At 44.2% G+C, this 12115-nt stretch overlaps 1 protein-coding gene across 1 annotated transcript; it reads right to left on the reverse strand.

Moving 5' to 3' along the window:
* Positions 1 to 203: 203 nt before the first annotated feature.
* Positions 204 to 11132, reverse strand: abcb6a (ATP-binding cassette, sub-family B (MDR/TAP), member 6a). The gene is made up of 20 exons (XM_056301146.1): positions 10976 to 11132; positions 9759 to 10282; positions 8517 to 8657; positions 7832 to 8021; positions 7426 to 7518; positions 6622 to 6814; positions 6238 to 6359; positions 5638 to 5747; positions 5440 to 5505; positions 4875 to 5000; positions 4339 to 4415; positions 4018 to 4081; positions 3836 to 3921; positions 3650 to 3707; positions 3453 to 3557; positions 2742 to 2916; positions 2370 to 2482; positions 1949 to 2043; positions 1725 to 1793; positions 204 to 1596 (listed from the first exon to the last, which is right to left on the reverse strand). The coding sequence occupies exons 2-20, from the start codon at positions 10272 to 10274 to the stop codon at positions 1437 to 1439; spliced, it is 2559 nt and encodes an 852-aa protein (XP_056157121.1). The 5' UTR covers positions 10275 to 10282; positions 10976 to 11132; the 3' UTR covers positions 204 to 1436.
* Positions 11133 to 12115: the final 983 nt, after the last annotated feature.

The following is a 12115-nucleotide window of genomic DNA, read 5'->3' on the forward strand; positions in this document are numbered from 1 at the left end:
TATATCTACAATGAACACCGAGACATTGGGGGATGTAAATGAACTATCTTGCCACTATTGAAATGGCCAGAAGTATGTGGCTGCTATTAGCTGACCCACCAGCACAGAGTGAAGATAAAGTTCTCTGGACTTTGACACAAATCAGACTTTCTGCATGCACACCAAGAAATAAAATTAAAACACACATATAAAAAAAACACCTGCCTTTTATTCCAAGCATCACAACATAATGCAGAACTGATGTATAATTATGGACGGGGGACAGGGCGATCACATGGGTGCGACTACCATAAAGGCTTTTCAGTAAGATGGTATGGCTTTAAACTGAGCCAAGAGGAAGATTTTTTTTTTACTTTGACAGTTTTCTCTTGACTGAAGGAGATTTCAAAATGTTCAGTCGCTGATTCCCTTCCCTTTGTTTTCTCGACACTGCTACTTGATAAAATATTCACAATATACACATAAAATCATAACATCCACAATTCCCACACCATATTGGTAATCCAAGATATACAGATGGTACTGCAATGGCTTTAAACAGCATTACTTTAAATAAAACAACTCTCTCCCATTTAAGAGACAATATCAAAGAAAGGCTTTGAATAAAAATAAAATCCAATCATATTTTTGATATGACAGACTAAACCTCCACAAAAGGTTTCAAGTGTCTTTACATCCTCAATACGAGGGCACTTTACTGACAAAAAATAAACATGATAAAATGACTGACTGCTTGTTTATTGCTCCGATTGCCATTCTCGAATGAGTAAACAGCAGAAGAACTGAGAAATTGTAATGCCCTGGACGATCTTTTGTCTATTCAAAATGACAATTTACCTGATATCATAAATAGAACAAATACATTCATCAACTCTCAAACAAACAATTCACGCAGCAGTGAGGTCATTAGATTGACCTAATGTCCATTCCTTGTAATTATTTTGTCTCTTGCCATAAAATCTATGAAGAACGTCCAAGTTATTAAAATAATAATACTACGGAAATGGCCCATTCTTTGACTAACAGCCTTAATTGCAGATGTTATGCTGTTTTTCAAAAGCGATAATATATTGCAACTTATACTTGACCAGGGCCAGTGCAATGCAAAATGATCAACCTCAGCAAATATTTAAAATGAAAATAATAATAATAATAAACAGGCTTAAAATTATCACCCCTAACTATGAGTATGATCACAACTGATACCTTACTGTGCAAAGATTGAAGTGTTTTGAGGCATACAAATATTTTCAGAGTGTTTCTGGCATTTCAGTGTTCTAAAAAAGGCACCTTGCCTTCATGTACATCAAACTGCAGTATCAACTTTGTTAGCTTTGGAGTCTGAATTCAGAGTTCTTGTGTGTGTGTGAGAATAAAACACTCCCTCACTTTGTTTTGAAAAAACAAACAAAACAAACAAACAAAACCAACTACATTCAATGGTGATGGTGGCCTGAAGAGGTTGATGGTGGCTGTAGTTTTTCAGACTTAAGGTCTTTGGACTCTGTGTCTGAAGCGTCATCCGAGTCCTGGGCCTGTTGTTGCTTCATCCACATGTCTGCGTACAAACCGCCCTTCAGTAGCAACTCCTCATGCCTTGGGTGTACAAAGGAGAAGCAAGGTCACTTACAGTTAATTGCGGGAGAAGAATTTCATCATTGTGGTTGTGTTACTTTCTGTGTGAATGACTCTTGACTCAGATCCCAGTCAAGCGTGGTACATACCGTCCTTGTTCAGCTATCTGTCCCTCACTGACAACCAGAATCTGGTGTGCACCGATGATGGTGGACAACCTGGATAAAAAAGGAAAAAAATTGTCCAGTGCAAGCGATGGTAAATTGGATAACTGAAATTCTTAATTTACAGTCTTTTAGATATCAACAATGAACTAATTAAGAAGCACTGGAAAGATGAATGACATCATTGTATGGCAATATGCATCTTTTACCTGTGCGCTACAACAATTGTAGTGCGATTGGCACAGATTTTGGCTAACGAAGCCTGAATGTTGCGTTCTGTCTGCGTGTCAAGTGCAGATGTAGCCTGTCAAGAAAAAGAGCAGCGGAAGGAGAAAAATTCAATAATACGTAATCGTAAACTCAATCCAAAGGTTCATGTTTCTCAGCACTCAAATTTTCCAAGTCATGGCTTGTGAACTGCGGGTAGGATAGTAACGATGGCAGTGTTGCTTGAGGTTTGGGCTAAATTGTGGGGTCACACACTGCATTGAAAAATTGCCACAGTTCCCCTCTTACAACTGCCGTTAAAACCAAGCTGTTACCAGTAAACTGAACCTGGTAGCTTCCCACTGCAACCAGAGGACAGACAAGACATTTCCATCATTTTGTTCCCTTCTCTTGACATCTTACCTCATCCAATAGGATGATCTGTGGTGCTTTGAGGATGGTTCTGGCGATGGCCACCCTCTGCTTCTCCCCCCCGCTCAGCTTCAGACCTCTCTCACCCACCTGGGTATCATAACCTGCACAGGGAAGACAGATAGTTGGTTTACTCGGGGATCATGGATGCTTTTTGGTCCTTGGACAAACCTCATCCAAAGTCAATCATTTTACGGGATTAGCATTTCAGAGACTATGGCGTTTAAAATAAAAAAAACACAAAAGACAACAAAAACCAACAAAACCAACCTACTGCACTACTGCTACCACAAACAAATGCTGCGAAAGGTCACGCCTTCAAAAGAAGTCCTCATGATTACAGAGGGTTCATCCTCATGTTACCTTCAGGAAAGGCCACGATCTTATCGTGGATGTCGGCAGCTGTGGCGGCCTCCTCCACTTCTTGGTCAGTTGCGGAGATGCGGCCATAACGAATGTTGTCACGGATGTTGTCATTGAACAGCACAGTGTCCTGGGGAACCACACCGATGTGGGCTCGCAGGGATGTTTGCTTCACCTGCAGAGTGAAGACCGAGGAGGAGAGACAATAAGTAGATAACAATCATCCAGCTATTATCCAAACGCTTATCCTATTCAGGGTCGTGGGATGCTGGAGCCTATCCCAGCAGTCATTGGGTGGCAGGCGGGGAGACACCCTGGACAGGCCACCAGTCCATCATAGGGCCGACACATTCACACCTAGGGACAATTTAGTATGGCCGAGTCACCTGACCTACTTGTCTTTGGACTGTGGGAGGAAACCGGAACACCCGGAGGAAACCCACGCTGACACAGGGAGAACATGCAAACGCCACACAGAGGATGACTTGGGATGACTCCCAAGGTTGCACAACCCCGGGGTTCGAACCCAGGACCTTCCTGCTGTGAGGCGACCGCACTAACCACTGTGCCACCATGTCGCTAGATAACAATCACTAAGTAAGAAATATCAAATAACTGAAAGTTGTTTGAATGGTAGCATTTTCCAAATGTGTCACCATACACAGGTGGCATCTTCACTTTCACTCACCAGAGACAGCCCAAAACACTCACCTTGGATATGTCCTGGCCATCGATGCGAATGCAGCCTCCCTGAACGTCGTAAAATCTGAAGAGCAGTCGGATGATGGTGCTCTTACCGGAGCCTGACTGGCCAACCTGGAGAGATTAAAACCCACATTCCCACATTACAGCCTTCAAGTAAGAAAGACAGCTCACTGGTGTTAATGAGCAGATAGTAAAATCTATACCAGGGCAACGGTCTGTCCTGGGAGCACGGTGAACGATACATCCCTCAGAATCTCCTTTCTGCGCAACAAGAAAATCCAAAATTATGGATCACGAAAGAGAATCTAGCTCAATAGAAGTGACTGAGAATTATGGGAGAGGCGCTGACTTTCGTTTCCAAAATATTCAAAAGGGAAAAGTTGGCCTACCCATTAGTGTAGCTGAAGTAGACGTTCTCAAACTCCACTTTTCCCTGTTTGTAAAGCAGGTTGCCTGCATTTACATCATCCTGCACCTGCATAAACAAAAGAATAAATGCACAATGTGTCAAAGAAAACTTCTCCATGGCTTACAATATATTGCCAAAACACCAGTTAAACTACAAATGTACCTCTTCTTCCTCCTCGAATAGCTTGAACATGCTTTCCATGTCAATGAACGAATTCTGAATCATTCTGAAGAGAAAACACAAAAATACATTAACACTATTCAAGCAAAAGGATAGCGCGTATTTGGTTTTGTGTTGTGGGCTTCACTGTCGGTGCAGCTATGATTTTTTTTTTAATTCTGCCAGTTAAAAACCTTAAATAAGTTACTATCATTACAGACGTTATCAATATAGAACACATTCATTTCATCTGTGCTTTGAAACTTTGTAGATAACTCAATTTAATTGTGGATTTGTGAAATGATCCAAACCATACTGTGTTACCTGTAGTAGGTTCCAAACCAGTTAAGAGGAGTGTAGAGTTGGATGATGTAGGTGCCAAAGAGGACAAAATCTCCAACCTGGAAACAGATTTTATAATTCATGGCTAATACAAAACACAGGGCAAGCTGCAAGCATCAACTCTGCATGTCACATTAACATCGATAATAAACCTACGACGGACTCGGTCATATTTCTTAAACTATCATTTCCGCAGTGTCGATTTTCGGAGCCTCTTTCAATGGAGAAAGAGTGACGCTAAACCAAGAAAATAGAATTAAAGTGAGGTTGTTTCACTCTGATGGAACATTTTCACAATTCATAGACAGCATGTGAAGGCTGACGGATGAGGAGGATAAATGAGGGATACCACGTGCGTAATAGGAATATCTCCTACTGGTGAGATAGCATTTTAAGAGGCAAAGGAAACGCATCTCAGCATCATCTTATCTCTTATGTATGCACCACTTTGAGGTTGACACAACCCCAAGTTCGTTGTGCTTGCACAATGACAATAAAGCTCTTGAATTTTGAAGTACCTCAAACCGTCCCTCGGTCACAAAGTAGGCACAGAGCAGGGAGCCGGCAAGCAGTCCTGATCCAATGATCAAGTTCTGGGTTTGGTTCAGGAAGGCCAGGGAAGCCTGGGTTTTCCACTCTGACAACTTGGACAGGAGGAGACAACAGAACATCACAACCACAGACGCACAAATGAATGCGAATAGAGAACGGATAGTTTGGAATGGATCGATGTTGGATGCCCCCTCACAAAATAGTAGATTATACTAAAATAATGACAAGGAGGGGTATAGGGGACAACTTGTGAAAGCTAGCTCTACAACCACTGCTGGTAAAAATTCACACCCCATGCAAATGTAGCTCCCTATAGAACATTACACTATGGGGCTTGGGATGAGGAGAAAACACAGTGAGAAACCTTTTCAACACAAAACACACTATGCATGGTGCACTCAACAACCTTAAGAAATACATTAGCGTCCCGATTCCCAGTGGGATCCCCTGATAAAGTAATGTCAACCTAAGGCATCCATTCTGCGGGTGATGGCAAAAGAGGGTATATTAAGTCCAGCAGTTGTAAACTACCTGGTATTTGAGGATGGCATCCTCAAAACGATTGACCTCGTAATTTTCTGCATTGTAGTACTTCACCTGGTGAAGAAGAGACAGGATCAAAGCACAACACACAGTGTGAAATCTTGCACGGCTGAAGAACCTCGAAATAACTGTGGAAGCCTCTTGATGAGCCAATGGATGGTTCAAGAGACAAAAGTCTCAAAGTACCGTCTCAAAGTTTAACAGAGAGTCCACGGCCTTGGACTTGGCGTTGTTGTCCTGCGTGTTCATGTCACGCCGGTACTTGGTTCTCCATTCGGTGATGATGATGGTCAGAGCTGCAGAACACATTAAAGGGTAATCATAAGTCATTCTATTAAGTCTAAGAAAATATACATTGCATTGGTTCTATTCTGGCCAGCCTCACATTAACTGTTCACACTCTTCACACTGACAGTAACGGCAATACACACGTTTTATGTCAGAAGCTTTTAACTGATTAATTTCCCTCCACTATGACAGCAGCATACTGCATGACAGCCGGCTGTGCCAATGCACACACAGTAATGTCATAATATTTTTTATGGATCATTATGTATTGTTGTCCAATAGTCCTTGTATCATGCATGCTTGTAAAAACTTAGGCTATAGACAATTATGGATTGTCACTGCCTCGCCGTCCTTAAACTTATTAAAAAAACATCTATTTTATAATGCAGTGTAAGTCATTCTGATTCTGAACTTCAGTAAAAACATCATTCTGATGACAGATGGCTGCAATCATCCCAACCCAAGTATTCATCTGACGTCTGAGGGTTTTCTACTTACTGAGGTAGAGGGCCATGCAGACGAAGACAATGAGGCCAAACCACGCGTTGAAGTAGGTGACGAAATAGATGATGGAGATGACGATGTCAGCGATGGTTGGAAAGATGCTGAACACAATGTAGCTGTGGAGAGATACAGCAGTGACAGATTTTGTGACTCATGTCATCTATTGTACAGCAAGGAAAAAAAAACAAACGCTCAGTTCTACTGTATTAATGTGGAAAAATGTGCAGCTAATTGACCTAGTCTTAGCCACAATGCGGTGGTCTTGTGAAATTCTGACCATTCTGTTTGAAGCCTGGGAGAAGTGAGAAGAGCTTCCTCTTGCAGACTTCATAAATCGCCCTATTCAGGAGGACTAGCAACCATGCCGGCAGATCTCACCTGAGAAGGCTATTAATGGAGGAAGTGCCGCGGTCAATGCTTCTCAGGACGTCGCCAGTTTTGCGGCCCAAGTGCCAACGCAGGGAGAGGGAGTGTAGGTGGGCGAACAGGCGTACTTGGACCACGCGGTTGGTGTACTGCTGCACCCGGATCCATAGGAAAGAGCGCATATTGCTGACGAAGCCTGATGCACCTAGGAGGAGTAACGGGCAGAAAAGAAAGAAAAAAACGAGCTAGAGACTGAACAGCCTTATTATGGCAGTAGAAAGGTACGCAGAAGCCATGTTGTACAGCATTTGAATTAAAGGTCTCATTAACATGAATGGACTGAGATGCATAGGGGATGAACTGTCATCTGCTTGCTTAAATTTTCAGGGAGGTGGACTGAGATTCATAGTGACTGCAAGTTGGCCAAGAATAAATGGAACTGTTCCTTCACCTCTCTAATCCTCCCCAAACATTTCATTAGGGTCATCAGCAGGAGCCAAACCACAGACAGGTGACAATCAAGAAGATTTTTAATTTTATAAATATATTTAAATGTTTTAATTACAAAAAGAAATGCTGAGGGAGAGTAAATGGATCTCTATCTTTCTGTCTGGCTCAGTTTATGGGAGATGTAAATGCAATGGGGCTCAATCACATGCACACGCAACTCATAAAAATGTGTAAATGGGGCCAAAACTGTTCATCCTTTCTTTTTAGAGGATCTCTCTCTGCCATTAATATATCCTTGTCACACCAGGGAGCTCTCATCCTCAACTTTATATATGCGCAGATGTTTGGAGATTAAGTCTGACCTACCTGCCCCGCCACCCTGCAGGAACTTGAGCATGACATAGATGCCCACTGTGGAGGCCACGGTGTTCCAGCTGCTGCCACCCGTGAGATCGTTCACTGAGAGGGGAGAAATACGGAGAAGTCAATGAGGGAAAGGCTGCGGTGATCTGAGGCATCAAGTTTTTAGGCAAAAGCTGTTGTGGACTTTTGAAGAAGGAGTGTCAGAAAATTACGGGGTTGACATGAGCACTCTCAGGGGGCGCAAAGATTTTTCCGCTTGTCGCCCAAAATTGAGTCATCAGACTTGAGTATTGTCCTGAGGTAAAAGGTCCTTATGAGTATATATTAGGATGCGACCTGCTCTACAAAGTCTCCTCTAAAATGAATGACATTCAGATCCACATAGATTGGGTACAGGACTCTCCCTCACCTATGTTCTTGTAGTAAATTGGCACAAAGACGTTAATGGCTCTCTCCAGGCCCAGCAGCGCCAGACAGAGAACCACGAGTAACTGGAGGAACACGCTGCCCCGGGGCCACATGTAGGGCAACAGCAGCCACACCTTCTTCCTGAAACCCTGCCAGGTAGACTGGGACTCCGCTGCTCTACCCAGTAGGGGCTGTCATAGCAGAGAAGAGCAAAAGAATGAGTGAATAAGACTAAGATAAGCACAGACAAGAGGACTAACAAAGAATTGAACTGAACCGGTGGGTTGGTCCTTTGCTGCCCAAACCAGTGGCGGCCGGGATAGGGAAGGATGAGGCTGCATCAATTAGTAAAATAACATTAATGGAACAGATTAGTTCCACATATATCCTTCAGAGTAAACATATTCTTGGCTATGTCACCCAACAGGGAACGATATAAAATGAAAAAGGATTTAGTATAGGATGGACAAAAACGGGCCTTTCCAGAAGCACATACTCCTGGAGATACAAATGGCATGACAAATTGTTCATTCTTCGAAACGTGGTTTGATTTTAATATGGAAACTGAAATGGACAAAGGTTACAATACGGTCACCAAAGACTGTCATGTTCCTACGTTATATTCAGTCAAATATATTGAGGGGGGGCATGTCGATCGAGCCGTAGTAAACTGTATGCGTAATTACCTGTCTCCCGTGCTCTACATCCCGCTCATCTTCGTTGATGAGCAGCATGTATGGTCTCCGCGGCAGCCCTGGAGCTTTCAGACCAACGAAGAAGAGCATCCCGGTTCCAATGTAGCGCATCAGCCACAGGGCAAAATGTACCTTTGGGTTTCATAAAAGGTAAAAACACTAATTAATACAGACATCATCTCATGCAACAGCCGAGCTTGAGGTATTAGGGGAGGAATGTTAAGTTTATGCAGATCAGAGAGCAACAATGAGAATGGCTACGGTTGCATTTGATAATGAGTGGGAGACATGTGAAATAAACGTTAAACCTTGTAAATAGTTTTAGGTCAGGGACATTACACAAGTTCCTTTACAGTTAAGACTAGAGGGAAGCAGATACAGTGAAATGACACACTTTTCATAATTTGAGTTATGTAGTGCACGTCTGAAATAAATCTCTAACAATCTTCAAAACATTCTGAGAAGGTTATCTGCACAAAGCTGGCTCTGCCGCTGCTGACTAAGGATGGGAGGGGCGACATCTGTTTGCATGATGCGATTGGTTCAAACTGTACCGTTCTGGATCTGAACGTCTTTGACTTGAGCAATGACTCAGCAAATGCAGACTTGTTCCTCTCACTGCTACACACGCTTGTGCATCCAGTATGCTTCCCACTCTTACACTAACGCTGCATGATGAACTAGTTTCTCTTGAGATGAACCCACACTCGTAACTCAAGGATAACATCAAACAAAATGGCACACCCATCTCTGATAAATATCTAACCTTTGGTCCGTTGGACTGTTATATACATGATGTAGCTCTCAGTGTAAACACAACTATCAGTGAACAGAGTTTTGCTGCAACTTTCAACACAAAAAATACACAATCTTAAATCATCTTGTCTAAACTTGACTGTTAAATAGATTAAAATCTTGAGATTGATACTGCAAACCTGCACAATACAAGCAGCATACCGATCTGAATAAATGCAGCAAAGAACTGCACATGCTTAAACTGCAGGAGATAGGATACACACCGTCCAACATCTGAGCCAAATCCAGACTTAAATAGAGGATCATGCACAAATCTAAATCAGCCTGAAATCTTACATTCTGTACACTTTCAAAAGTACTTTATCCAAGAATGATCAAATGTTGAAAATTTGGATGGGGCAATTTGACCTCTGACTCATTCCAGAAATCTGGTCCATGAATACATTTAGCCCTTAACTACAACTAATCTTCTCTCACCTGTTGTTGCTGAGTCTCCAGCCCCCACCACCAGTGAGGACTGTACCAGGACACGAAAGCCAGGTTCTCCGCAGAGAATGCCAAAGCCCAGAACAGCAGCAGCGCCGCGCTATGGCCTCTTGTGCGGTCCATCACAAGGGCCCTATGTCTCTCAATCCTGAGAAGGGCTATGGCCCAGACCCAGGCTGATGCCGAGAAGCACGCGTACAGCACCGCGTAGCCCGGCAGTTCTCCCCCACTGGACGCCCGCCACACCAATCCTCCCAGAAACTGGACCATAAGAAGGACAGAGATGGCCTGCTGGATGCCGTAGAGACGGGAGCGTGGGATGAACTTGGGTTCCATCGTGGTGCCATAGTGCTTGTAGAACATACAGTGGAGGGTTCCGAGGAAGATTGAGATGGTGAGCAAGACGGTGGGAACCAGGGTGAAGTAGAAACAGGGGGCGATGCCTTCGTCGGCCCAGGTCTGGGAGATGGACGCGTTGGCTTCGCAGTAGCTCCGCAGCCACGCCATGTTTAAAACTGCGGGGGGGGGGGGGGGCACAAATAACATGCCAAAGTCAGAGTCATCTTCATTGACGATACACACATCTTACATGGGTAGACGGGCTTGCTTGCTCCAGCAGCAAGATCTCATATAGGCCTAAACTCTTAAATCCGAACAATACAAAGCACGAAGAGCTTGCAAACAGTTAAGTTAGACAGGCAGCAGTGAAGGTAAAGCGCCATTTACAAGAAATACAATACAGGCAGAGCCAAACTGGACACACAGAGTGACGTAACCAAAAACTGAAACGGGACCTGACAACTGAAACGATGCTGACTGGGGTGGCTCCTTGTCCCAAGCAGTCCCAGCGACCGCTCTCTTACACTTGACACGCTTTACAAACCGTATTATAAATACTATGTTACATACACCTCACCGCCATGTCGATCCGTTTCTGATTTGCAATTGACACGACAGTTGTCACGACATCTCCTGTTGCAACAACGTTAAAAATAACGTTTACAGCTAACAACAACAACAACACACGGAGTGGGGGGGGGATAGCCCCCCCCACTCCGATGAGGAATTATTAAACAAACAAATTTTTTTTTAAAAAAGAAAAAGAAAGAAGCAAAGTGGATTTAACGGTCTGTGCCCCGCATTTCAGGAGGTTTGACGAGTTATAAACAAGTCGGCTGCAACTCGCGCCCCGTTCTGCTCACACTCACCTTCTCGACAGCGCAGGTGACCGCGCGAGGGCTAGCTCGAGCTAACGATGACCTAGCACGCTAGCCGAGCGACGCTCCGCGTTTATTTACACACGCCAAGCCGTCCGGTGGGCAGAGGAGCGCCGAAAGCGTCCCGTCATCCCCACGGGTCCGCATATTCCCGCCCCCCCTCGCAGCGACGAGGCTCTTTGGGCAAACGGGCGATCCGTGACTCGGCAATCAACTCGCTACACAACAACGCACGGCGTGGGCGGCAGCGCCCCCTACTGGCTGCCGTGACCGACTGCGGTGTTGCGTCGCGGCCACTAGATGACACCGTACACCAGGGTGTGTTTGAAAGGGGCACGGGCCCTTAAAATGACCGCTCTGCAGCCTTACAGCAGATAGATGGCGTTAGAATGAATGCACGGTGTAGAACGCCACAATCCGTGCAACCTCAAATAGCATGAAGAAACACTTCAACCAAAACCCTCATCAGGGTGAAAACGGGAGAGCATCCGAGTCGGGATCCCTCTTCCAGGGCAGACAGCCATGTAGAAAGGTGGACAAAGCAGACAAGCAGTGGCACATAATAAACACTCCATAAGGCAGTTATAGCCACACAATGCAGGATATTATGAAGGGTCAAGCATCATCATCTCCAGTACCACGTCAGGCACCCTCCTCCGCAGCACCTACTACGTTTGTCATAGGGAGGGATTTCTATATGGTCACATGTAAACCTCCTGGTTCTTGTGCAGAGTTATCAGAATAGCAACATAATGCGTTCACATGTGATAGAATTTGCTAACATGTTGCTTCAATGTCATTTCACTGCTGTATTACAGAACCTTTTCACAATGGTGAATGAGTGTTTTACCACTGCTATGTGACCTACACTAAGGTGCTCATCACTGTTTTGCAGAGATGAGCACCTTCCACCTAACAAAGTTTTCCAGCTCAATCTGGAAATTAAGGATTTGGTTCGGTTTGTCAGAGGGGACAGCTCGGGAAGGAAAAGCCAACTTCCGCATCTTACCTTCCTAAAAAAAATATAGGCAGGAATAAAAGACCAGAAAGCGGACGTACGCATGTGTGTATTGTAAAGAGAGAGAGAGAAGATGGAAGCAAAAAGCGTGATTGTGAGCGTATGCATGAGCT

The sequence above is a fragment of the Lampris incognitus genome, chromosome 21 (assembly GCF_029633865.1).
Source record: "Lampris incognitus isolate fLamInc1 chromosome 21, fLamInc1.hap2, whole genome shotgun sequence".
In the NCBI taxonomy this organism is placed as follows: domain Eukaryota; kingdom Metazoa; phylum Chordata; class Actinopteri; order Lampriformes; family Lampridae; genus Lampris; species Lampris incognitus.

Bases quoted from the DNA above. Each gene is read 5' to 3' on its own strand.
- abcb6a (XM_056301146.1), bottom strand. From the start codon at position 10,274: ATGGCGTGGCTGCGGAGCTACTGCGAAGCCAACGCGTCCATCTCCCAG. The intron at 8,022-8,516 runs GTAATTACGCAT...CTGCTATGACAG, and splicing joins ATGTAGAGCACGGGAGACAG to CCCCTACTGGGTAGAGCAGC. The intron at 6,360-6,621 runs GTGAGATCTGCC...ATCTCTCCACAG, and splicing joins TCCATTAATAGCCTTCTCAG to CTACATTGTGTTCAGCATCT.